This window comes from Amborella trichopoda, chromosome 2 (genome assembly GCF_054954075.1).
Source record: "Amborella trichopoda isolate Santa Cruz 75 chromosome 2, AtrichopodaSantaCruz75HAP2 v2.0, whole genome shotgun sequence".
NCBI classification, from domain to species: Eukaryota; Viridiplantae; Streptophyta; class Magnoliopsida; order Amborellales; family Amborellaceae; genus Amborella; species Amborella trichopoda.
Window position 1 is genome coordinate 50,207,974 of NC_142337.1, and position 27,827 is coordinate 50,235,800.

Below are 27,827 nucleotides of genomic sequence, written 5' to 3' on the forward strand. Positions count from 1 at the left end.
GGGGCCAATGTGTACAAAAATAACTAAAGATGCAATTACGCATAGCATTGTATCCTTTATTTTTTCTATTTCTTTGAAATGTTATATAGAAGGTTTAAGAAATTAAAAGATGTCACGAAATTTCCCATAGACTTCCAACTCAACTAGCCAACAAGTAATTTCTCCAGAGTCAAGACTAGCCACTCTACTTGAACATTTTGAATAATCGCAGTCAGTCACTTATCAAGCTCATCGGAGCAAATCGAATCAAGTTGCACTCTTTCATGGAACTTGTATGCTTCACAGCAAATTAGAACAGGAACATGGAACGCATGAGCCACCATTGCCACACATGCAGTGCCAACCCTTGAGTAAACAGTGCCATTTGATAACACCGAATAAGCTCCCAAGAAAACTCGTGTTACCTCATGCAAGATGTCAGAAATAGCATTTAATCGAATCAAGTTGCACTCTTTCATGGAACTTGTATGCTTCACAGCAAATTAGAACAGGAACATGGAACGCATGAGCCACCATTGCCACACATGCAGTGCCAACCCTTGAGTAAACAGTGCCATTTGATAACACCGAATAAGCTCCCAAGAAAACTCGTGTTACCTCATGCATGATGTCAGAAATAGCATTTATATGAATGTATGTACATCTGAGACCCTTTGCCAACAATCTACGAAGCAGTGCCTGCCCTTCAAGCTTTGGACGAGAGTCCACCACCACAACACGGAACTGTTTTCCAAGCTCATGAGCATAGCATAGTATCATTTCTATGACACAAGAAGATCCATATGTAAGCAATACATCCCCATCTCGTATCTTTGTTACTGCATGCCTAACAATAACCTTATCTGCAAGCACTATTTTTTCATTAATAAAACGTCTGATATCTGACTGAAGAGCTGCTTTTGCTTCTGACTCTGAGAGAGTCGCAGATAACTTGGCAATTCGAGCTTTCAAAAACTTAATTGCATTCCCTATACTAATTGACAGGGGCCTAAATGTAATGAGAAATGAAACATAGCTGTTAATTTTCGCAGTTAAATCTCGTACAAGAGCTTTCTCCAAAGGGGTAGTGTAGTCTTTAATGGCCTCTTGGAATGCCATAAGCATTGCAATACACCGGGCATTGCCACCAGATATATCCCTGCTAAGTACTACAACCCAACCTGTTGAGACAAAGAGTAAGAGAGTTAAGAGGAAGATAATTAATATAAAAAGAACAAAAGATTTTCCACATTTAAATGAACAATTCTTCAGTCATGTTGTTTATCAATGATATTTGTTCAACTATGTCACACAAAGAAACAACTAACTGAAGTAAGGGAAATGACTCAAACAATACCCTGTAAACAGCAGGATGAGGATGCATCTGGTCAACCTCAAAGAACTTGGATTCAAGAACAGTGAGCTGGGCTCCATGAACATACTGAGGTAAATGTCTAAACAATTCGACTCTGTTCTTTGTTTCAGTTGGTTTAACCAGCGCACGCCTTTTGGTCTTCTCCACCCTGTGTATCATCAAATTGCATACGAGGAGCACGAACATCTTTCTTCCTTTCCTTTCAGGAGGACGATCAACTCCTTTCTTTTCAGAGGTTGCACCAGAACTAGCACCAGGAGCACCATCTTTCTTCTGTGGAGGCGGCTTTGCAGACTTAGCCTGTTTAGCATTAGGGTTAGCTCCTTCTCCTAAAGCAGCCGCTGGCTTATCTCCACCTGCATCAAGTATCCAGAAGCACTATAACCATGGTGATACATAATAAAGAGTTGACAAAGCGAGACTGAAAATATAACTTTTCAGGCCATAACATACAAGTTCTCAAGAAATTACACCACTATTGGCAATCCATTACAAATTCAAAGTAATTGTCTTTGGAATTTTCCACAGCCTCAAGATCTTCTTTTTCTTCGTTTTTTTACTAGGCATATCCTGAGTACAACTCCAAAAAATCTTAATTGTCATCATCATCCAAGCCTTATCCCAATTATTTGCTAAGGAAACTGACAATTATTGCCACTTCAGTTTCAAAATATAACATTTCAGTGGCTGATTTTGAGTTGCCCAGTAAGCAGAACTATTGAGAACACTCATTCAAAAGAAGCAAACTAACAGCAAAAACAATAAATCAAATTATCCATTTCCATCAAAAAAATAAATTAAATTATTCCTTTCCACAAGATTCATTAGCATTCATGACAGGCACCAAGACACGAAAAGCGTCGTAAGGCGTACGTGGCTGCTATTCTAGAACTGTCATATCTAGTTTTTAAAAAAATAAAAGAAAGAAAGGTTATTTGCCATTAGGTTCTCAATGTTTTCCTTTCCTTTTATAATTTATGATCTTAGAAAGCCTAAGACTACTTGAATAGAGAATGAAATGGGCAAGCTCTAGCACATGGTAATATGATTCAACACACTACAATAGGAACCCAGGAATCCCCATGAATTTCCTTTTTCTTTTGAGAGAGAAGTTGACTATAATTGCATTACTGGATAATAAAGTGTACAAAAAATGAGGCCCTCTGAAAGGGCACCCTATACAGCCCCAAAGGGTCCAAAGAAGCGTTGCAAAAGAAGTATTACAACTCTGGGGAAATGGGTGGGGGAGAGAAGGGTAACTACAAAAGATTAAAGCCCCACCAAGGAGTTAGAATAGGCCCCCTCTCTAGCAAGACGATCAGCATCGGAGTTGGCTTCCCTATGGGCATGGCGTCATGAGATTGATAAACCCCGGGACAGCTGGGATATCCCGTCAAAGATGTTGTCTAGATGCCATGGCCAAGAAGAGAGACCGGATGCCCCAGTGATGACGTTCTTGGAGTCCCCTTCAGCAGGTTACGACTCCAAGTGTTGTCATATCTTTGGAGGCCTTCCAATAGGGCACGGGCTTCAGCTAGAGTGGAATCCGCGACGCCAATGCAGCAGGAATAGGCTAACAAGGTCTGTCCATTAGTAGATCGAAAAAGCCGCCTACTCCAAATGGAACAAGGTTTCCAAGGGAGCAACAATCAAAGTTCAGCTTGATGGAATCTAGCTCAGGTGGTCTCCAAAGTGATACCCGCGAGATCCTGGGATCAGCCACATGTAGTAAGTTGTGCCAATTCCTATAAAAGTCAATGCAGGGGAAATCCTTGAACAATTCGTGGTTCGTGGCCCAGAAGGCCACTAAGTTACTAACTTCGTCAGCTAAGACCGCAACCGAACATCTCTCTCCTCTGAAAATTTTGTTGGTTCCTTTCTATCCATAAAACCCACATTGTGGCCGAAACAGAAGCTTTCCAAGGTTCTCTTCCTGCCTTAGGCCAGGGAGTATAGAGGAAAGCTTGAAACAAGTGCGGGATGGAGCTTGGAGTGACCCATATCCAGTGGAATAGGCCCAAAAGACAGGTCCATAAGGACCTTGTGAACTCACAATGGAGGAATAAGTGGGCATTGAACTCTTCAGCCTTCATGCACAAGGTACATCTATTAGGGCAATGCAATCCTCTTCTTTGAAGAAGATCTACCGGCTCTTTGGAGAGCTATCCAGCATAACACCTGAATCCTTGGTGGTAAAATGAAATTCCAGGCTTTAGATAGTAGCAGTGTTTCAAAAAGCGCTAGGCGGGTCCTAGGTGACCTGGGGGGTCCAGGCTGCCCAACGCCTAGGCGGGCGCCCAGAACCTAGGCGGCCCAGTTGAATCCAAATAAGGATTCTGCAGTTATGTCAGTATTAGTTATATGTATTGCAGTAAAAAATTCAAATTATACTACATATTAGCATTTAGCAAACACTCCATAAGCATAACCATAATCCATAAGTCGGTTCATACTCCATATCCAATTAAAAATTAAAACTTTCCAACCAACCAAATTATCAAACCAAGTTATCAAATAGTATCACACCAGTACTGCAGTACACCACCATGAGAAAGAAAACAAAATTGAATTATGAAACTATGAAAGTAATACTTGAAGACTCAAAAGAATCTTCAATAGTTCAATACACAATACTTCAATCAAAGTTCAAACTTCAAAGTTCAATAATTATTCAAAAATCAACATTCATCATCAGAAAATCTTGGGTCAGCTGCATTGGCATTATATTCATCAGAGTCGTCACCCTCCTCGACATATTGGTCGTCCCCATCCTCCTCTGTCTCTTCTGAATCAGCCTCTTCTTCCTCCTCTTCCTGCATCCTTGTTCTCTGTGCAGAAGATATAGTGGCCCTAGGAGGGTCAGCTGATGTCCCTGAAGCATCCATGACCATGTCCCATATCAATCCTTCATGCCCCTCGACCTCAACATCATCAACTAACCACTCCATAGCATGATCCATATTTTTTGATCTGATGGGGTCTCTCTTATCTCTCTTAGCAAACATGTCCTTCAAAAATCGATTGTACTTGACATAGACTAGGTCATTGAGCCTTTTTGATTCAAGCATGTTCTTTTTCTTTGTATGAATCTAACAAAATCAAATGAAAGTAATTAAAATCTAATATCTATGGTTCATGTATAATTTATAAAATTATAAAAATTACCCTTACGGCCTTACCCCTTCAAAAGTACTCCAATTGAGCTCACAATAGGATGAAGAAGTGGTTAGGTTTAAGATCTGAATGGCCAACTTTTGTAAATTTGAAAAACTACACCCATGTTGGCTCCACCAATGGGCTGCAAAGATATAGAAAAAAATTATAAATAAATAATAAACTTACTTGATTGCTTGAACTTAATCAAGATGAACTTAAGAATATTATTAATACCTGGATTAGTTTTGGTCCTTTGCCTCATCGCCATTGGACTTGGACTCCCAAAAGACTTTAATGAGCACTTGTAATTTATCAGCTCATCAGCGCATATAATATCTTGCATATCAGGATCAAGGACTAGCACCTCTACACACTCATTAAATCCATTCATAATTGTGTCATTTGTTTGTATATCCTTGTTAATATAAAAAAAAAGCTGGGCTCATATAATAACCAGCAGCATGCAATGCAATGGCCGATGTAGCTACTTATCCCACTTCTCATCAATAATCTCCCAAACAGGCTTGTAGCGGGTTTCTTCATCATTGAAATTTTGGGCTCTCTCTTTTTTGCATTTCTCCGTAGCATCATATATGTAGCCCATAGAAGGCTTGTCACTATCCACCATGCGAAGGACTTTGATAAGAGGAAAAAATACCTTAAGAACGCCTTTAGCCCTCGCCAAAAAGCCTTAAAAAGGATAATTTCTCTCACCTTCTTCCCAACCTGATCCTTAGACCACTTGCACGCTCTCCACTCATCTGAGGTAAACATTTGCCTCAACTGCACTCTCCTCAAATGTATGCTATCTAGGCATAAGTACCATATCCCAAATCTCGTGACCCCAGGCCTCACAATCTCTTTCTTCTTTGTAAAGGTACGCATCATGCTGAGGGTGAGATGGTGGCTATAAATGAAATTTGTAACTAACTTGGCCTTCTTCACTGCACCTGGTATCTCGGTTAAACCGCCAATAGCCTCAAGTATGAGGTCCATACAATGTGCTGCACATGGTGTCCAAAAGATTCTAGGATAAGCTATGCGCAACAAATTAGATGCAGCAACTTGTACAACAAGATGCTCCCCATCCTCCTTGATTTCCTTCTCTATCACTTGAAATATGTAATGGGTATCATGGATATGATTAGAGGTGTCAATAGACCTCAAAAAAAAAATCCCTGCAGGACAATTCACAAGCAAATTCATCTGACTTCTTCGCTTCCTATCATTCAAAGCATCAGTCATAATAGTAACCCCATACTGAGCCCATGCATCCTTCTTAAGTTCTACAGCTTCTTTCATGGCACTCACTGCCTTTTTAAACAGAGGCTTTGAAAGCTCATATAGGGTTGGGGGTTTCATCCCAAAGCCAAATTGGTCAATTGCCTCTACCGCAATATAGAAGCTGCTTAAGCGAACGGTATTAAAAGGAATGCCCGCCACATAAAACCATGTAGCAAGATAATACGCAGCTCTATCTCTCTCTTCCTTCTTGATTTTATTTTCAATGGTGGTTTGCTTTTTCGTTTTCTCTCCTGCAACCTCAAAGTCAGGCCGAGGTAAGAAACTTCCCATAGGGCCTCTAAACCGAGGCTTCTTAGTCCCAGAACCAAAAGCAATTACAACTCCCTTTCCCTTTCCCCTAATAATGGATTGCTCAACCTCTTGATATCCTCCCCAATCTTTTCCTCATCACTATCATCATCATCAAAATTGACCCAAACCCCAGACCTAATCTCTGCTATAGAGGTAAATCTCTCATCTTTTTCCATTTTTACCATGTTCAAAAAATTGTTTATTTCCTCTTTAACAGCATCAGGAATCTTTTTACATGGGGCAACATCCCCCCTGATACCGACAAGATGTTTCTTGAACCGGTTTATGCCCCTTCTTGTATCCTTTTCACAAAACTTGCACCTTATGCAATTTTTATCATTAGGATCTGGCTAGTCATATGTCCAACTGGGGATCACCACTCCTATTAAAACCCGAAGAAGACATCCAAAAAATAATGCAAATTACGAAAGCAATTAAAAAAATCTCTTACTTTGAGTTTGATTGCTCAATCTACAAAATTTCACCTCAAAGATGCTTCTAAATACTCAAAATCTTCTAAAAAACCCCCTAATAACTTTGCAAAACATCAAAAAGTAAATCTAATATCAATGAGTGATGTTTTGATCAATTTTTGTTAACTTTGAGAAACCCTTTGATCCTAAAAAATACACAAAAAACTAGTTTTTTAGGGGCTCTCTCTCTAAAATTGGCTCCAACAAGTTTTAGGTTTCAAATGAACCTAAAACCCTAATTTTTGGGCCTTAAAAACAAAAACAAGTGACCAAAACTACCCCTACCGAAAGTTATTTCCGCCCCTGGGCGGACGCCGAGGGATCGACCGCCCAGGCCTTTCGGATTGCCTAGGCGCTGGGCGGTCCGCATTTTGAATCACTAGATAGTAGAGAGGGGTTCGGAACAGCAGTTGCGATTGGAGGTGAGGGTTCGAAAGAAAAAACACACCGAAAAGATCCCCGTGGCTGATGGTTCCCAAATGATCATTATCGTCTCCAGAGATGAAAGGAACACTAAATGAAGTATTTCTGCCAAAGCCCCGAAATCATCGAGTTCATAATCATTTAGGGGTCTCTTGAAATTTGTCGTCCAAGATCTATGAGGTCCTGAGATCCCAAAATTTTCAGCCACAGTTGACTGTGCATCACGTGCTATAAGAAAAAGGTTAGGGAACTGATCCCTTAGAGGTCTACTACCAACCCAAGTATCAATCCAAAACCTCACCCTAGTCCCCTCCCTTGGGCGAAATCGAATGTGATGAAAGAATAGATCACGACATCTTAGAATGACCTCCAGAAGTTAGAAATTTGGCCGTTAGTTCTGCAAACAAGAATCCAGTGGTCAATGCCATGGCAGTACTTGTGCTTGATAACATCCCTCCATAGGTGGCTTGGGTGGGTCGTGTAGCTCCACCACCACTTGCCCAAGAGGGCATTATTGGGCTTTAAGATTGTGAATACCCAAACCCCCGTAAGACTTTGGTAAGCACAGTTTGGGCCAAGCGATGAGAGATGAAACTTGTACCCGTGCTCCCCAGATAAAAAAAACTCCGGCATCATTCGCTCGAGTCTAGCAGCTACAGAGGCAGGAACACGGAATAACGACATCTAGAACACAGGCGTTTGGCTAGGGTGGCTTTGATGAGCATGAGCCTGCCCGCCTTGGATAAGAACCTGCCTTTCCAGCCCGCAGATATCTAGTCAAATTTACCAAGAATGTGGCTCCACTGAGACAGTCGGGGCATCCCAAGGCAAAGGCAGAGTCCAGGGTATGAAGAGGGTAGAGTCTCCACAGAGGAACCCCATCTACTAGCCAGTGTTTTAAAATGTGGGATGCGGCCTTGATGCGGCAATGCGGCTTGGATGCGGGTGCATCGCGATGATGCGGTCAATAAATGTAAAAAAATTCGAACAAATCTAAAAAAATAATTCATAGAAAAAAAATATGAAGGTGATATACGTGATAGTAGGTATTTTAGTTTACTGACCAACTTCAAAACTATTAACTGTCGGAGATTCTGTATCCAGTTATCCACTATCCCCTGAGAGAAACTAGAAACTTGAAACTAGCTTCATAAAGCATTCAACAATCAACAACCATAAGCACAAATTTGCACCATAAGCACAAAATACTGATATTACAAAATACAAACCAAAAGTCAAGCTTAAAAAGAGTTAATAGTTAATAACTTAATACAATCATCCATTTTGAGAGTCAATTTTGAAATTTGAACTTCATTTTGTCAAATATCAATCAGACAAGTCATCTTGAGAGTCGTCATGTGCATCATCAATATCATCCTCGACGGCCTCCATGTATTCTTCTGCATCAGTCGCCTTTGAGTCAGCTTCCTCCTCCTCGACCTCTAAAGTTAATGTGTGAGTGCGACTAGACCCAGCAGCTCCTCTACTCCTTTGTGCTCTAGTGTTAGCTCAATCTTCTTCATTAGGCCTTGTTGCTAGCTCTACATCAAGCCATGTAAGATCCTCACCCTCAAACACACGCTCTTGTCTTGGATCAATGGTCCACTCACTTATGGAATCACCATCAGCTTCATATAATTGAATAGGGTTGAGCTTCGTGCGATTTTCATACCTCTCCCTAAGCCGCTCGTTATACCGCACATAAACCAAATCATTCAACTTTTTCTGCTCCAACCTATTTCTTTTTTTTGTATGGAGCTGTGGTAGAAATTTGAAATCAGATAAATTAGATTTTAGATTAGAAAATGAAATTCAAGAAATAAGGATTAAGGAATAAGAAGTAAAGGACTTACATGCTCAAATGCACTCCAATTGCGCTCACAACCAGATGAGCTACATGTCAGATTCAACACTCGAATAGCAAGACGTAGATTTGGTGTCTCGCTTCCATATAATGCCCACCATGCAGCTGTATAATATTTTATAATTTAGAATATAGTTAAAAATTAAGGGTATAAAATAAACAATGGAACTATACATAAAGTAAGAGACAAGTAAGATTATTTTTGGGCTTTTGGCCTTTACCTGGATCTGTAGTGTCCTCATTTCGAGTGGCAATATCTCTCCCAAAGTTTTCCAAGACTAACTTGAACTTAATCAATTCATGGCTCTGGATGTCATCCTGGATATCTTTGTCTGGCACCAACCTCTCCAGCACATCTAAGAACCCACTATTTATTATACGATCTGACTCAATGGATGGGTGCTTGTAGTGAAGAGATGGGTTTAGAAAGTAACCGGCTGAATGGAGGTGCCTGTGAAGCTGGGTATCCCATGTCCTATCAATAATTTCAAGTATAGCCTTGCGCATATTTTCATCATCCTTTAAAACATCTTTTATTTCAGTTCTTGCCCTAGTCATCGCCTCATGTATGTAGCCCATGGCGGGCTTCACATCACCATCAACCAGTCGAAGCACTCTCACTAAACAGCGAGCCACCTTCAATGCAAGAATTATTTGACTCCAAAAAGATGTATTCAGAATAATTTTTTCAGCCTTTCTCCCATCCTTATGCTTTGACTCCATTGCTCTAAAGCAAACATGGTCCTCAAGGTACTTTTTTGCTTGGCTAGGCTTCGAAGAGTGAGAAATGACGTGAAAAATCTAGTGATACCCCGTCTCACTAATTCTCTCTTCTTTGTAAAAGACATCATGTTTAGGACTATGGTGTGATTGTAAATAAATCCAACAACAAACATAGCTCTTGAAATCACCCCACTAAATAAAGATGTTGTACCCATTTCCTTAAGCATAAGATTAACACAGTGAGCTGCGCAAGGAGTCCAAAACATATGCTTCCTTTTCAAAGCCAAGAATGCCCAGCTACAGCATAGTTGGCACCATTGTCAATGACAATTTGTGCCACATTTTGCTCCCCGAAAATCGACAATCTCATCCATCAAGCCACATAAGTGTGTACCATCATGTGACTTGTCTAATGCATCAATAGACTTAACAAAAGAAGTACCTGTTGGGCAGTTAACCAAAATATTAATGAATGCCCTTGATTTGCCATTGGACCAACCATCACACATAATAGTGGCCCCATATTTTTCCCACCCTTCTCTCTGAGAAATCAAAATTTTATTCACATCAAATACAACATCCTTCAACAAGGGCTCCCTAACCTCATGTAGTGGAGGAGGAATAAGTTCTGGGCCATATTGTCCAATTGCCTGAACCATACATGCAAAACTATCCAGAGTTATAGTATTAAAAGGAATGTCGTACTTACATACCGACTTCCTTTGCTCTTTCTTATCTTTATTTTCAATTGTGGTTTGTTTTGTTTTTTTTCTTTCTCTCCTGAACCACAATTTTGGGGCTAGGGGTGAAAAACGAATCCATTGGCCCCTTAGAGAGAGGTGTTCTTCTCTCAGCAATACCACCAATATTTATAACCCTCTCTCTTGAGGTTGGAGTATGAGTACCCCTCTGCCTCATAGCAACTTCAGACATATCATCATCATCCTCATCATCATCAACATCATCAAATAACTGCATATCATCAAGTAATTCCTTTCTTTTTTTTCTTTTTTTTCCCTTTATCTTTTTTCAATTTATCCAAATATTCTCTAATCTCCTTTTTTATATCATCTGTAGCTTGTGGGCATGCTCTTACATTCTCAGAAATTCCAGCTAAATGTTCTTTTTGTCGAAAAATACCACCCATATAAGTATTTCCACAGAGCAAGCATATCACACAATTTTTTTCTTTCGGATTTTTTAGTTTAGCATATTTCCAAGCCGGATCCTTGATACTAGAAGATTGGGAAGAAGACATTGCCCCAAAAATAAGTATAACAGTATTATTGTACAAGAGGGAATAAAAAGTTACCGACTCTGTGAAGTAGTCCCCAAATCAACAATCAAAGGCATCAAATGAACATCCAAGTATCAAACAACCGCTAAATCAATTGATTTGGATGAAAAACAATTTCCACCAAAAATGTTTTTTCCCTCGATTTGATGCAAAAAAAGCCACAAAAGTGGCTGGAAATCTTCATTTAAGGGGGTATAATAACCTCCCAAACAGTTTCCCTAAACTTTGGAAGTTCAAAAAGACCATTTTGCCCCTCCCTGAGGGGCAAAATCGATAATTTTTTCCACAAAAAACAGATGCGGCCTAATGCGGCTGCATCTGTCAAAAGTGCATATGCGTCAGTTTGTGATGTGGATGCAAGTGCATCCCGCATGATGCGGCCGCATTTTAAAACACTGCTTCTAGCTAGGAAATGGACTAGAGAAGGGTTAGTGCAAACTCCCATCATCTTGGACTTGGTAATGTTTGCCTTAAACCCGGTAGCCATCTCGAAACACTTTAAAAATAACAGCAAAGTGTCGATATGTTGTACCGAAGAATCGCAGAAAACGAGGGTGTGGGTGTCATCTGCGTATTGAAGGTGGGAGATGCGGGGAGCCGTGATTACTTGAGTGGAATCCTCGCAATAGATCAGCTTGGTAAAGCCGTGAGATAGAGGTGCTGAAGACCTCAGCCAAAATTGCAAACAACAACGGAGACAGAAGGTCGCCCTGGCGGAGACCTCTACTAGCTGAGAAGAGGCCCTTAGGGGTCCCATTTAGGAGGATCGAGAAAATGGGGTTAGAGATACATGCTCTAATCCAACTTCTCCACTTTGGTCCAAAAGCCATACTTCTGAGGGTTTCATCAAGAACTGCCCAATCAACATGGTCATAGGCTTTCTCCCAATCTAGTTTTATGTCTAGGTGTTTGAGATGGATCGAGAATGAATGCACTCATGGGTAGGGGTGATGACTGAGTCTAAAACAGCCATAAGCCTAGATGCAAGAACCTTGGATAGGAGTTTGTAGGAGCTGTTGACCAAGTTTATGGGCCTGAAATCCTTTAGTTCTTTGGCCTCTTCAATTTTTGGGATGAAGGCGAGGAACGTTGCATTCATAGCTTTGTATATGACCCCTCTGGAATCGAATTCTGAAAAGAACTTGATAATGGCGGGGCGAATGACTTCCCAAAAAGCTTTGACGAAGGTTATAAGGTAGCCGTCTGGCCCAGGAACTCAATCGGGACTCAAATCGTTAAGTGTCATGAGTATTTCGACCTCCGAGAAAGGTCGTTCCAACCAGGCAGCTTTTTCGGGGGGAAGAGAAAGGAAGGCAATATCATGCATTATGGGTCTCGGGCCAGAGAAGGAAGAAAAGAGATTGGAGAAGAAGAGCACAACAGCCCGCTCAATGAGATGAGGTCGGTTAATAATAGAATTATCAACTTTGAGATGGGTGATCATTTTCTCTCGTCTCCTACAATTCGCTATCTTGTGGAAGAATCACGTGTTCAAGTCTCCCAGCTTTAACCATTTGACCTTGGCTCTCTAGGCTCAGTATACCTCAGTCAAGCTTGGCCTTTGAAAGCTGCTCGCGCTCAAAGATGGTGATAGAGGTGTACACTTCTCCAGTTCATCCCACAATTGAATGTCATGAAGCAAAGCTTCCTTCAAAGACCGGAAATTCCCTGGATGTTGGGCCTTCCAGGATTTCAGGGTGGATTTCAGCAGCTGCAATTTCTTTGAACCCGAAACCCCGCCCATCCATGGACTTTAAAGGAGTTCCACGAGGCTGCCACCAAGTGTTTGAAGTTTGGCTCATTGATCCACCAAGATTCAAACCGAATGAGTTTCGGGCCACAAGGGACGGCTTTGGTGTCAAGCAGTATTGGGCGATGGTCCGAGGTTGGTTTGGGTAAAAACAACAAAATGGGTGCCTGGGAAAGCTTGGTCCCATTCCAAAGAGATGATAAAATGATCTAGCTTTTAGAGGGAGGGGTTTATGGAATGGTTAGACCATCTAAACTAGGCTCCTTCAAGAGGTACATCAATAAGATGGTTGTTAAAAATGAAATCAGAAAATTGAACCATACCCGACGATATGGAATGGTTGGAGTTTCGGTCATAGGACCAACAGGTGACATTGAAGGCCCCGCCCAAGCACCAGGTGGCTGGAGGCCTAACTGAAATAGTTTGCAATTCTGCCCAGAAGGTGGGCCTGAGGTTATCAGCATTAGGACCGTAGACCGCTGAGCACTTCCATTGCAGCTTGTCAGAGAGTCTAGAAAGAATTACTGTGGCCAAAAATTGGCCAATAAACAATTGAGCAAATCATGAAGGGTGAGATCCCAAAGAATCCAAATTCTGCCTGAAGCTCCCTTGTGCTTCGAGGGCAATCCACCTACAAGGTCAGAATCCCCAAATGTTACAGACATCAGGGAGGGCAGGGGAGGGGAGCTTGGTTTCGATCAAGGCCAAGAAGGAGGGTGAGCACTTAGCACAGATGTCTCGGACCACACTTCTGTTTTGTGGGTGGCCCGCGCCATGGATATTCCACATCAAGATTCTCATTGGGAGAGACGAGATTGGTCGGAGCGCCTCATGGGGCGGGGACGCGATGACTGAGATCTAGTTGAGGAAGCCAAAGGGGCAGGTGAAGATTGGGGGCCGGTGGTTGTCCTTTGTCATAATTTACCCCAAAAGCGAGGAGGTTAGATGGTTCCGTCTTGCCCTTTTTCTTGGCTTTGGATGGGGAGTTGATTTCAGAAGCTATGAATTCTTCCAAAACCTCCCTGGGGCCATTGAATTTGACCCCATGACCCTCAGGACTTCCAAAGCGTCGCCTTGGGCATAGTCCAAGTTATGAACAAAAGAGGAATCGACCAAGGCCGTCCATTCTGATTGGAAGCTGTCGAGTGAAATCCTAAATAAAACTGAGGATTCAAGGGACAATGCAAAAGAGTTTATTGGAGGTGGAGAGCTGTGTCCACAGGGCAAGGGAAGAGAGGGTAATGAGGATATCAAAGAGAATTCCAGCGGTAATGAGAAGGGAAGTGAACAAATAGGGGTCGGACTAAGGTTTACAGGGGAAAGGAGCAAGGGTTGATGGAATGGGCCAGAGGATGTGGGGGGAGCTTGATGGAGTGAAAAAAGGAGAAAGGCCAGCTCCATCACCTCCTTGGATGAGTTTATGACGGGATGAGGACTTCGCAAATCACAGGGTGGGGTTGAGGCCCGACTTTTATTGATGGGTTCTCATTGACTCTGATAGGGTGACAAACTAAAGAAACGAGAGGTAGGTGAGGAGCCCCACAACGGAGGATTGAGGCGAAAGTGGTCTAAAGGACAGGTGAGCCAAGAGCTAAGGGAAAGGCCTTGGGAGAAGGGGTTGAGAGCCCAATGCAGGCCAGCAGGGAGTGGAGGGGGAGTAGAGGTCGAGCCCATAGCTGACGAAGAGGGAACTTGTAGACGGTCCAGGAGGATAGTCAAGGAGGGGCTCTGAGTGCGCTGGTTACAATTCCTGGGGGGTGAGAAGGGCTTTTCAGTAGGTGAGATCGCCAGAGTCGAACCACCCGTGTTCCGCACAAGAGGCCAAGAAGGAAAGACGGGGCAGTTGCCTTGGTGCTAAGGTGGCTGTAGGATGACCGAGAATAGAGGCCGCGAAGGGTGTGGGGGCTAAGGAAGAAGAGCCAGCGCACGAGATGGAGTCGGAGAAGGAGCTGATGGTAGACGTGGCCAGGGGAGCCACTTGCCTCTAGGTCAAATGAGCTGCCTGAGATTTGGAAAAGATAACCGTTGGATGAGGAGCACCCTTGCCACGTGGGGAAGGAGGAATTAATGGTGGGGAGGTGGCCACGTGATCGTACAGAGGTGTGCTAGAGTTGGTGGCTTGAAAGTGAGCTGTAGAGGGGCCAGGTGAGCTGTAGAGGGGCCAGGCAAGGGATGAATTTGCAGCCTGCCTGTCTATGAAAGAAAGCTGATTGGATAAGGGGGCCGTTGCCATGAGGGTAGCCAGGGGCAACAACAGGAAAGTAGTGACAAAAGAGGCATCAACACGCGATTGGGACATGTCATGGAGGGAACGTGTCACATGAAGATGGTTTGGAAGGGGCAGCTCCACGTGTACGTCAGATGGCTGCAACGAGAATGAGTCATCACTGGGGGCTACTGGTTGAACGACGGCAGAGGTGGTTGAGCCCAAGTGTTAACTTGAGCTGGCAATGACGGGACCATCATAGCCACAGATCGATCTTCCCTTGGAACCCTATGATTTCTGAAACGATGGCGACAATTCGACCTTCAGGTCACCATAGTCCACTCTATGCGGGACACGTTAGAAGGCCATTGATCTGTGAATTGTGGTCCAGTCCCTAAGAGACCGTCGTCATGGACATGACTGGGTAATGGAGGGGATGCAGTCGACCAAGAAACCGGGACTCTAAAGAAGGGGTTATCGACCTCTAGCCAAAAGGAATTTGGGAATGTGAGCCGAGATGAGTGCCTCGATCAGGAGTCGAATGGTGCCGAGCGGGGAGGTGGCAGTGGAGGTCCAATGGACTGAGATGAACTTGCTGTAGGCGTAAAGTTACATAAGTATTAGACTTAATTGTCTCGTAGGAACCATACAAACAAAAAACTTCAGGAAGACAGTTCACTATATGCAAACTCATAACGAAGAGGTGTTAACCTAATGTCAACAGTTTCCAAAAAAAAAAAAAAAAAAAGTGTTAACCCTTTTCTTGGCAACTAGTATATCCTATGCTTTACATGATCACCACTAAAGATCTCCCCCTTAACTGGTCAATCTGTCGAAGTCATGGCCCCCTCAGAGATTCTCCACCTTGGTCATCATAAATGCCACATTCATCTACTGCATATAGCTCATTAAAGAAACTCAACAAGATTCAAAACTCAATAACTCTATTGCCTAGGCCAACACTCAACCTAACTATTACCCTCCTTAGGTCCCCATCCAAGACATGCAAAGAACTGCAAAATTGAGCCCCTGTTCTTCTCCAGGAAAACTATCCTTCACTCATGCGCCATATCATATTCTATTTTCCCAAAGGAAACAAGCATCAAATTAAGTGAACCCTAATCCTGCTGCTATGTAAGCCTCCAAATAGGCTTTCCAGGCAATGCCTCAATACATCATATGATCACCGGACTTGCATCCCTTGTTATGAGTGATCGTTATCCAGCTAAAGACAAGAAAGCAAAAGTTGTTGCCAGACATCGCTCAAAAGTTGTTGCCATAAACTTGGATACGTTGCTTCTTCATTTAATCTAATGAAGGCCATTCATAGGTTAGAATCCTTTGTTGAAGCCCACAACTATCTTAAAGTTCATCAGACTTTAACAGTATCATACTAGAACTGCGGCCCAACCCAACCCTGCCCCCAACCATAGCCACAAGAACATCGATCTTCCTCCTCATACAAGCCATTCAATTGTGAAAAGGAGTGATCCTTGTTTCTTCCTGCACCACAAACTTTACTTTTGTGTACAACTCCGATATTTCAACCACGTACAAAGGAACTCCGGTCTGAGCTTCTTTCCTCCTCTTTGAGAAAAGATGGCAATAGAAAAATACAAAGAGAAAATGTGAAGTCCAAAAAACGTGCACCGAGTAGGAAGAACATCCCAATTGCAAAAACAAAGGAATAGAGAAGAATAAAACAGGAAGGTCCAACAACTTCACTCCTCCCATAGCCAATTATCAGAAGCCTCACTGGCACAACCCCTCCTTGAGAAAAGATGACAATAGAAAAATACAAAGAGAAAATGTGAAGTCCAAAAAAACGTGCACCAAGTATGAAGAACATCCCAATTGTAAAAACAAAGGAATAGAGAAGAATAAAACAGGAAGGTCCAACAACTTCACTCCTCCCATAGCCAATTATCAGAAGCCTCACTAGCACAACATGATGGAAGAATTGGGCATTCTCCTCACAGCCCAAAAACCTTTGCAAAGACAGATCCCACCCTCCATAGGACGAGTTGTCTTCTTCATAACCCATTGAATCACATCAAAACTGAGCCCTTATAATGGTGAGAGGGAACACATTAAGAAAGTCCTTAGCAAATATTAGCCTTCCCTTCCACCTCCAAACCATTTAAGGATCTCACTTTTGACAAATGACAACTCATCCTTCAGAGGCTGCCCCCCCAACTCCTTCAAGTTGGCTTAAGGCAAAATGATTCTTAAGATAACGTCAAACAGGTATACACCCACAGTCCAATTGAAAATAGAATCGTTGCCTTAATTGAAAAATCAAATACGATCACTACCACGACATTAGTTATCTGACCATTGGACAGGATAAACACCAAATTTTGAGACAGTGTGGAACACAAATTCGGAAAAAGTACTACTAAATATAATTAGCAGAGCCCAACAATAGGACCTCCAAAACTTTAAAAATTAAAAAATAAGTTTCCATCACATTAAACATAGTATCCAGACTTCTTCAATCAACCCAAGGTTGTAAATCATGTGAACAAAACCCAAACATGAATTGTGAAAGAAAAAGGGAAATATGCCATGTTCAAAAGAACAAGAAGTAAACAAAAAACAAGTGGTAAGTTTATATTGCAATACAAAATGAATTTATTCGAAACAATATTAAGACTGGCAAGCTACTACATTGACATAGAGCCAAAACAAGAGTCATTAGTCAAATATTGATTGGATGTATGTTGTCATATCATCATCATTTGAGCCTTATCCCAACTATTTAGAGTCAGCTATACGAATATTGCTCTGCATATTGTTTTGCTATGCTGCTCTATCAACGACCAAACCTTCAGTTAGACCATAATTCACTATATCTCTTCTCACTACTTCCATACTTGCCTTTTTGAGTCTTCCACTTACCCTTCTAGAGCCTTCCACTTAAACCAAATCATCCCTCCTAACTAGAGCTGTATTAGTTCTACGATGCATATGGCTAGCTCACCTAAGTCTACTTTCCCTCATTTAGCGCCTATTGGAGCCACGCCTAAGTTCCCTCAGATTTATTCATTACGAATTCTATCCTTTCTTGTCTTGACACTCATCCATCTCAACAACCTCATCTCAGCTACACTCATCCTATAGATATGTTGTTTCCTAACTGCCCAACATTTTGTCCCATAAAACATGCCACCATTAACGGCATCCCATAGAACTTTCCTTTCAGTTTCATTGGTATGTGGCGATCACATAAAACTTCGGATGCATATCTCCACTTCGCCCACCCAGCTCTAATTCTATACGTGACATCTTCCTCAATCTCTCCATTCTCCTGGATTATCAACACAAGATATCGAAAATAATTCTTTTAGATATTTCTTCACCACTGATTGGATCTGTGTCATTAAAATTAATATTGAAAAGGTCGTTCAAAACAAACAAAGGGAATTTTCAAATTGTTTGGCCATTTTTCAGTTAGAACAGAAGTATAACTTAAATGAAAGTTTTAATCCCACATTACCTAAAGATAAGCCTCTTAATGGTTTTATAAGTGGGAAGGATCCTTAGATATCTGGGGGCTTGGAAGAGAGAGAATTTGGGGCTCTCTAGACGCTTTCAACCTATCCAGCCAAACCTTTTCATCACCCTTTGACTGCAGTTGAAAGAGAAGTTGATCCTTCTCACAGCAGTGAATCCTTCAAAGGCCTTTCAGAGCATTTCTTAAACGTCATGATTTTTTTGCCACAATTAAGGCTTTTGACAACGGCTAACCCTATTGGCGGCAGTTACTTTTTCTATCCTCACTGCCTATGAGCTTTATTACATGTCCTAAGCCCTATACGTGTCACTCTTATGATAAGGGTTGACACATGATTGCCACGTGTCCTCCACCATGTCAATAGCCAATCCAATACCTTTCTGTAAGTACCTGATTCAAAATTGATTTTGGAGTCTTCTTTCCATGTTTTACATTTTCACTACAGTTTAAACATAAGAGCCCCTGTATCTTGAGATTTGTCTAACCAAACCCTTCAAATTTTAATGAAATTGAAGCTTGACCTAAGCCAAATCTGTTCAAGGGCAAATCACAATAAGAAACTATGTTTTTCAGATGATTTTCACAAGTATCCAACTCAAAGAGGTCTACACAGTTCCAATGCTCGAAAATTCGGCCACCCGACCACCTAGGCGAAAAAATTTAAAAAATGCCTAGGTGTAGTTTGGGGGTGTGCATTATGCGTTTTGCTTCTGGGTGCCCGACTAAGCGGTCAAGGGGCCGCCTAGGCGCTATTGTCTGGGCGCCTGCCTAGGCGCCACCCCATGACAACTTGCGGGCGGCGGAAAAAATCCCTCGAGTGAGGGTAAAATATGTAATTTTTTCCCCCTAAAAGGGGGGGAAAGGGTTTTAGGGGGTATTCTAAACCCCCAAAAGAAAATCTGTGGCCTTTAAGGTGAGAAAAACCCCTCAAAAAACACTATTTTGTGATTTATCAAAAGACCGATAAATTTTTTATTTTTTTGATTTCTTCCTAAAACGAAGGCAATAGCTTGTGGGTGGATTTGGAGCTTCTAATAGTTGATTTTGAGAACTTTTAGCAACCCACTAGACGAGGTTTGCACCGAAATCGATTTGATTTTTTATATTTTTAAAGTATTATCATATTTGAAAGAGGGTTTTGATTTTATTTTTCTACAACATAATATGTTATGAATTATGCGTTTTTTCTTTAACTTTTTTTTTTCTTTTTCAATATATTTACATGTTTGTAGTTAAAAGATTGATTTTTTCGTGATTTATTGATTTTTTTCTCACTTGGACGATGAAATTGAGCATATATCGTATTTTTTTATGAATAATTGATTTCTTTTTTGTACAATGTGTCTTATTTTGATATTCTAGTTTTTTGTTTTAGTTTATTTGATAGATAATTGATTATGTGATATCTTAATGGGTTAAGTCTTATGTGAAAGTGAAACTAAAGTCTTAAAATGTCTTATATATTCAGTTTTTTATTTAAGTTTTATTGTAAAGTCTCAAAATAATTGATTTTGCTTTGTTGACTTGTGTATGACTATAGCATTGATTCGTTTCCAGTATGGACTTCTAGTTTCCTACAATGACATTTTGGATTTCAAGCATTTTAACGTCTTACAACTTACAAGTTACAATCTGTTTGAGACTTGTATGACTGTCTCATCCGTAAATATGTTATGTGATTGTACTCATTGTACTATTGTACTATTATGGTTTCGTCTATTTCATGATCAAGAGGAGTTTGGGGCTCTAAAATTGCCCTAAAAACTCCCTAAGGCTATAAACTATGCCCTACGAACTCCCAAGTTTTTTATGTTTGGGGGGTGGGGGCCTGTCCCACAGCGGACAGACGCCCAAACCGCCTAGGCGCCCGAATCCGTTTTTTTGAACATTGCACAGTGCTTCGTGAGGCTTGATTGTATCTTGGAGCTGTTCTCATCATGATCCCATTGCATCTTGGATACTCCAAGTCATGGGCATTAAATACCTCGAAAGATGTGTTTTCAAACCTGGCTCTATCGTTGAACTTGCCTGGCCAAGTTAAGAGGGGCTTGACCGAACCAACGAAATAGCAAAAAACCAAAGAAAAAGAAAAAAAGAATATCCTGAAAATAACTAAAAGTATGAGAAAACAAATAAAATGATAACGATGGAAAAGGCATACAAAAGATGAGGAAAAAGTCTTCAAAATTTGAAATTAAAAAATTGTTAAATATAATTTTTCTCAAAAAAACAAAGATGAAAAATAATAAAAGATTAAAAATCACAAAACCATAAGAAGTATATAAAAAAATAGAAATAAGTCAATTATAATTAATTTGATCAAAGGTTAAATCAATTCTAAATTCATCTTAAATATTTTTTGTCAATTTTTATAGAACTCGAGTTTCCAAGGGACTCTGGCAAGGCACGCAGCCAAGCCCGAGTTACATGCGAGAGTTCAAGTCGGTCGACTAGCCCTAATAATCAAACATTGCCTTAAAAGACAATAAGAGCATCTCATGTCTCCTAGTCCATTGGCTCTTAGCAAAGTTCGAGGTTCCTTCCTTGGAACTTAGTTATAGTTGGAGCGCTAAGTTTCATTTGGGTCTTAGACTTCACATTTTTTTACCTTATAGGCTATCGAGTACCCAAAAGTCAACAACTAAGTTCTTGAACCATATTAACATGGTCACAACCAATGCATCAAGCCTCAACTCAGCCAAGGTACTTTGTTTATTAGCCAAGGTGAGTGACTCGAGCAAGTCCAGGTAACTCGCTCGAGTCCGGCCGGCCTTAAAAAAATTAAAAAGAAAAGCAAAAACAATAGTGATAACAAGTGTCCGCCAACTCGACCGGTTCAACTCAGAACCGGTCAATTAGACCGGAAACAGGCACTAGCCGGTTCCGGTTTTGGCCGGTTGAGGTGATCCACTGGGTATTTTAAAAAAATTAAAATTATATAAAATCCCAAAAATAAGGGATTTGTTTATAATGCGTTTTTTAATTTTTTTATTATTTTGGCAAATATTGGAAAGTGTTTTAGCCATGAATACTTATTTTTACATTTTCCCATCTTTTTTGGAAAATTTCAAAAATACCCTAAGCACAATTCAATTTTTTAAAATCCATTTGTTGCACTAATTTTCAACTTCATTTGGATGTGCTTTGTTTAATCATGCTTTTATTATACTTTTCATAATTTTTTAAAAAATTTGAAATTTTTTATGTTTTTAACACTTTTTTGACCGGCCAAGACTTGCCTAGTTAGGCTGATTGAACTGACCGGTTCACCGATTACTCAAAACCGGCCCTTAGCAGGTTTCTAAGGCCATTTCAATTTTTCGAACAATTGAGATAACATACTAAGGCAAGGGCCGGCGGACCTGGGCTGGGCCAACCCTGGCCTAGGCTCGACCCAATTCCCCATAGGGCTGCCCAAGCCCAAACTAGGCCAATGAGGCCCTAGCCCAAGCCCGCCCTAGCCTATTCAGGCTGGGGCGGGCCAGGAAATCAAGCCATTTATTGTGGCCAAGCCCTAATTTTTTAAAGACTAGCTTGATCGGGCCGAACCAGGTTGCCCGCCCATTGCCACCTTTAATACTTACTTTAAACACATAGGGCATAAGTAGTGCACTGACTACTAAGCCAGGGTAAGGTGGAGGGATTAAATCCCGCCTATGGTTATCATTTTGAATACCTCTTACGTTAAAACCATTTTTTTAATTAAAAATCCCTTATTTTATTAATAAAAAATTTGGTCGGTGTCTGAAGGGATTTGAATCCTAAACGTGAAACGTATAGACCATGAGTGCTAACCAAAAGGCCGTTTACCAGCAGTTTGTAATAAGAGGGGCATACTTGCGTACTTATTATATGTAGAAACATACATTGAACTCAGCCTCGCCCTTAGGGCGAGTCCGAGTAACTCACCCGAGTCCGATTTGGCTCCCCACAAAAAAAAAAACCAACAACAAAAACTATAGTAGCAATAACAAAAGAAGATTATGATGATAATAGGTCATCTCAACCCCCCTTACTCTAATAATGAAATTTCAACTATAGTGGTAGTGATGACAATAACAGTGCTCACACTAGTAACAAGACAAATGGAAGTAGCAAGAACAATAACAACGATCACAATAACAGTAAGAACAAAACAAAAGCAATAGGATGACAATACGTATATAATGTAAGTACCAGTCTCTTTGGCTGCAGCCTTGGCTGCTCGTTGTGCCTCTTGAAAAGCACGCCTCTCGGCTGTTGATGTTTTCTCTTTCAACGGCTTGGAACTCATAGAACGATTAGTCTCCAATTCTCCTGCTCCTGACGAAGCAATTCCCATATGTGACCACCAAAATAAAAAGCTCAAATGATCAAAGTAAATAGATAAATACCATTAAAGAATATAAAATCCAAGAAAGAACATATACCAATCCACTACGGTCAAAGCAACCCCCTGAATCGATGTTCAAAATATCGCCTGCCCAACCGCCTAGGCGACCAGCAAGTCTCACCATCCTGCTCTGGGGCTATATGGCCCTGGGCGTGGCGGTATGCCAGGGCGAATGACAAGCCGCCTCGGTGGGCGCCAAGCTACAACCACCCTGCTGCCTGCCCTAGGCCCTTTTGGCGAGTTGAAAACAGGACACGCCCAAAAGGGTTTTTTTTGGGTAGTGGATTGTGTTGAAGTTGAACAATATTTGAAATGCTTATGTATGTACATTTACGATAAAAGTTTGGGGAATTTTACAGTTTGAAGTTATGTGGCTTAAATGGCTAATGGATATCAAAATTTAACAATTTTACAGTTTTATTTTTTAAGCATGTAAAATTAAGTTTATAAGAAAATAGATTCCATAATTGACAACCCGCACCCCACTTTTGTCACCCCACCTTCACCTGTGCGCTCGGCAGCCGCCCAGGGCGAGTAAACTAAAATACCAATTGGATATAATAAATAAAATGAGCCTCACCTCGCTTTGGCAGTGGCATTTTAACCATTGACACAGTAGTCAAATTGCTTGAAACCGGAAAAGAAGCTGCACGCTGTGGCAATTTATGCCCAAAATCATCAACCTTCGTAATTGAAATAGTACCAGAATTCGCCCTATCAATCCACTGAGGCGAAAGCTCATCAGAGAGATCAACAGAGTAAGGGTTATCATCATGACTCCGAGGGGTTATAGCTCCCTCATGGCATGTTATCACCAATTGAAGGACTTCGAAGAGGAGATGGAACAGGAACTGGTATAGCATGCCTAGAAGGAGGAATCATAACTGGAGACAGAGAATTCCCACTTTGTGTGAGTTCAGAGCTCGAAGAAGCCATGGCCGATGACTCAGTGATGTGTTTTAAGGGCTCTGATGATGCACCAGGAGTAACAAACCCTACTTGTCTCACTTTTGGATCAATCACCATTCTTGATACCCTCGCCTTGCATCCATAGAAGCTCTGTAGCTAGGGTTTTAAGTCCTTTTTCATTAGAGAAACACGCTCCATGAAAGTTTCTCGTATTCTCCAGTGCAATTGCTAGTGGGCGACGATGCTTCCTCTCTCTATAGCTAAAGTCTTCCTAGAACGAGGAGGCAGGCATTCGGATTACGAAACGGAGGGATTACCGAGCGGTGGTAATCTATACGATATGCATAGAGAGAACAGAATGGTAATGTAATTGAAGCATCTGGAGGTTCCATGACGGTTGAAAAGAGAGAAATTCACAGTTCGCAGGCTTTAAGAAGGGAAATTCTCCATTGGAATTGAGAGAGATTGAGATTTTTTAAAAAGATTATCAAGGGTTCAAACGAGAAAGCGATACTCCGGTCATAGTTTTTGGGGTTTAACCTCGACAATGACTGTAGATGGATGGACGGAAGAGGGGTGCCGTCGTTATGGAGCAGAATGGGGTGACTCTCGCTACTTCGGCCCTACTATCATAAATTCATAACTTTCGAAGGAACAAGCTTTATCATGAGGTCTTATATATGGGAAATGAACTTGTGAGAGGCCCTCCCATACTCACCCGCCATGTATAGGACCCACAAGATCACTATCAAATTATACATAGTTCTTTAGAAAAGTCAAGTCCCATATCATGTGATAATTTTTTTAAAAATCTAGCTAAATTTAGTGTTGAATATTTGGGGTCTCACATGATCATAACTCTTTGTATATCTGTCATAAAAGTTCAGTTTTAGTTTCATACTAGTAATATGCAATGATATTTAATATTAGAAGGGCATGGTTTCTATAAGGTTGCAACTTTAAACAATCCAACTAAGATACACTTTCGAATTTTATCATAATATATAATTTTGATGTAAAATGTTCTTATCTCAAATTCTATTTTTATATCTAATTATAAAATTTTAAATTTAAAAAACGATAAAAATCAAGTATATCTATAAACATTTGAAAATCTTGAAAATGGACGGTATAGATAATATGTTGTAAGATGCACTATTTCTGATACTCGAAATATTTTTATTTTTGATAGTCATACATCTCGCTGTCGAGATGATCAATCATAAGGTTTTTCAACATTAAAATAATTTTTTCCGAAGGATTTTTGAGGTAAATCCATAGTTCTACAATTTAAAGTTGCAACCTTATATAAACTTTTTCCATATTAGAATAATGATTTTATAGTACTTTCCCACACCCAATCACATAGGACCCCAATGGATAGCCCGTTAGATTTGTTTCCAAATGTCGAAATCACCATATGAGATTGGAGTCTTGCCTTCTAACTGGCTTCCAACCAAGTGGTCGTTAACCTTACAAAGACCCTCTCTCTCTCAAGTACTCTTTTGAAAGCAAAAACTACTCTTACGCTCTCTTCTCTGTGGAACTCTCTGCCCCAACTAGCAGACCCTACCTCTCTCTCTCTCTCTCGAAAAACCTCCTCCTCTCACCCTTCAAGCACTCTCAAAGGAAGATCCCTTCCTCTCTCTCTTTAAAGAAAAACCCCCTCCTAACCTGTTTCTTACACCCTCTCACGCTCTCTCTAGAGGAAGACCCCTGCCCCTCTCTGTCCCTTTATTGAAAAACTTTTGACTTTTTTCTCTCTTTTCTCTATTCAAACTATTCTCTCCCCTAAACATCATCCCATCGTCTTTCCTTAAGACAATGTCAGATAGAGAAAGCCATTGGGGGGCAAAAATAAAGCATCTTTCTCTCACTCTCTCCCAATCGAACCAAACAAGTGTTATTCTTCTCTCCCGCATCTCTCTCTCTCTCAATGTTCCCCTCTCTACAATTTCCTCTATCTTTCTCTTGTAGGTTCCCCTCTATGTTTTCTCTCTAGCGCTCACTCTCTAGTTTTGTGGTCTCTCTCTAGGTTTAAGAATTGACATTTTTTTAAGAATTTTGTTTATATAATATGTCATTTTTTAAGCTGATTTATGCTTGGATTTCTATCCTGCCACTCGAGAACCCCAACGATCGTATACGTTCTTCAGAAATTTGAAGGTGATTTTTAAATGATTTAAACACCAACATTTCTCTCTATCCCAATGGGTAGCATGTTCTATTGGTTTATTTTTTAGTTTATGTAAATTTAGGTAATATAGAAGACCATTCCGGAAAGTACAAATTGTTAAAATGAATGCTCTGTTGATTTATTTTTGAGTTTATGTAAAGGGTGCGGTTTGTATAGAGCCTAGGCTCTAAACAATCAAATTAGAGCCTACCTTCAAATAGTGTCGAGAAATGTAGTTTCAATACTAAAAATATCTGTGATAGCTTTAAAATATATTTTCATCTTTATTTATAAAGTTTAAAGCTTCAAAAATATTGTAGATCGATAGATCTATGAAAACTTGAAAATCTTGAAAATTGACGATCCAAAAATGTATTACAAAATACACTATTTCCAAAACTTGATATCCATTTTTTTCTTATTTTCATGCATCTTGATGTCGAGATGATTAATTTTAGGATATTTTGGCACCAAAACAATCTCTTTTAGTGAAATTTTTGAGGTAGGTTCAAATTTGATTGTTTAGAGCCTTGCCTTTATATAAACTTTTCCCTTATGTAAATATAGGTAATGAAGAAAACCATTCACTCACTCGTCAAAAGGAAAAAAGAGACCATTCACTCAAAATTACAAACGGTTAAAATGAATGCTTATACTTTGTGTTGTCTGGATGCATTGCTTTATGCTCATGCCCTCGGGCAAGTGACCTAAATGGGAAGATTTTTCCAAACTAGAAGTTGGAGAGCCAACATATAACCAATGGATGATTATTTTAATTTTTTCATTATTGGGGAATCACCTTATTTTGAATTTGAAAAGGAATTAAAGAAGCTTTCTTTTAATTCCAAGAGCCCAACTATATGTATGTTCTAATTGTTGGATGTATGTTCTAATTGCATGCTTTAATATTTCTTCAAACTCAATTGTAGCTCTCTTTTTCATCTAGTGACATGTATTAAATCACTTTCATGGAGCACTTGTTATCCATACACTTTGATTCATATGTTTTAAGTTTTCTTTGGAAGTTACAAAGGACATTGATTTCGTTTTCCTTTTTTATATTGAACTTGTTGTTATTATGGTGGTATAGACTATAACACATGATAAGTCTTTTGAACTATATGCATTTTTCTATTTGAAGTGATGGAGTGCGCCAATAGGTGATGATATTTTTACTCTTTAAATGTAGTTTGGTGCAACCTCAATGATATTTTTACTCTTTAAATGCAGTTTGATACAACCACAACATTTTGTTCCCACCCTTTCGGATGGATCCCCCTTTTATTGTGGAGCTACTTGAGCCCAATTCAATATCCGACGCTCTCACTAAAGAGGGAACAACACAAGATAGCAAACAAGGGATGTTTTTGGACATCTTTTTTAGCACATGTCCCTCATTTTTTTTGTATCTTAACTTCTTGCTTATATTTTGGATGTAAAGCATTTTTTTAGCCCCTTCGCTGGGGGTTTTTGTATAGAGCAACATATTCGTGAGTTGCCTAGCACATGTATTTTGATGGTTTCTCTATAGCATCTATTTGCAAGCTAGTTACCTGGATTATGATTCCATGGTATTATTTTTTTGGTATTAATCAATGGTTTACTTGGCCTTGTAAAGAATTTTCATGGCCAAGTGTAATGGTAAGGCATTACATTGTAATTTCCTATAGAGAAATTTATACGAATTGTTATATCTTGATGTACCGTCTTTTTAAGGGCTTGTAAATGGCATTAGCAACTTTTTCTTGTTGCTGCCGCACGGAATCTTATAAGTGATACATAAGTAAATGTGTCAGGTGCACACTTCATCATAAGCATATGTTCATAGACTTGTAGAGAAACTTTTGGCTTCCTTGCAATTTAACAAGCACCAGTAACATGATTTTAAGATAGAGTTGAAGGCCTACTCTTATTAGCCTCCATCTTCCACAGCAACTGCAAGGATTGTTTTCAAAGGCCTAGCCGTTTACATGCCATCAAAGGAAATTTATATATATAAATATTCAACTGT

General features: G+C 40.3%; 2 protein-coding genes across 8 annotated transcripts in view; both read right to left on the reverse strand.

Annotated features, from left to right (window-relative positions):
- LOC18431615 (uncharacterized) overlaps nt 1–1,138 on the reverse strand; it is a 32,343-nt gene extending 31,205 nt beyond the window's left edge. Inside the window, exons 1-2 of the mRNA XM_088859854.1 lie at nt 598–1,138; nt 220–404 (exon numbers count right to left, since the gene is read on the reverse strand). Of these exons, the coding sequence (XP_088715980.1) occupies nt 220–404; nt 598–1,104 (692 nt within the window). The 5' untranslated portion in view covers nt 1,105–1,138. The remainder of the gene's footprint in view (nt 1–219; nt 405–597) is intronic.
- Nucleotides 27–24,365, reverse strand: LOC148783308 (uncharacterized). Of its 7 annotated transcripts, none has more exons than XR_016049488.1 (4): nt 4,745–8,506; nt 4,534–4,652; nt 2,636–4,443; nt 1,588–1,710 (listed from the first exon to the last, which is right to left on the reverse strand). XR_016049488.1 is itself a non-coding variant. In XM_088858446.1 (4 exons), exons 1-4 carry the CDS (start codon nt 23,592–23,594, stop codon nt 1,149–1,151), a joined length of 795 nt encoding a protein of 264 aa, XP_088714572.1. In that variant the 5' UTR covers nt 23,595–24,365; the 3' UTR covers nt 27–1,148. The 7 variants fall into 6 exon arrangements, 5 of the variants coding, with proteins under 5 accessions (XP_088714572.1, XP_088714573.1, XP_088714575.1 ...); XM_088858446.1 differs by lacking the exons at nt 2,636–4,443; nt 4,534–4,652; nt 4,745–8,506 and adding exons at nt 27–1,160; nt 22,536–22,661; nt 23,312–24,365 and having other exon boundaries at nt 1,337–1,710; XM_088858447.1 differs by lacking the exons at nt 2,636–4,443; nt 4,534–4,652; nt 4,745–8,506 and adding exons at nt 27–1,160; nt 22,536–22,655; nt 23,312–24,292 and having other exon boundaries at nt 1,337–1,710.
- Nucleotides 24,366–27,827: the final 3,462 nt, after the last annotated feature.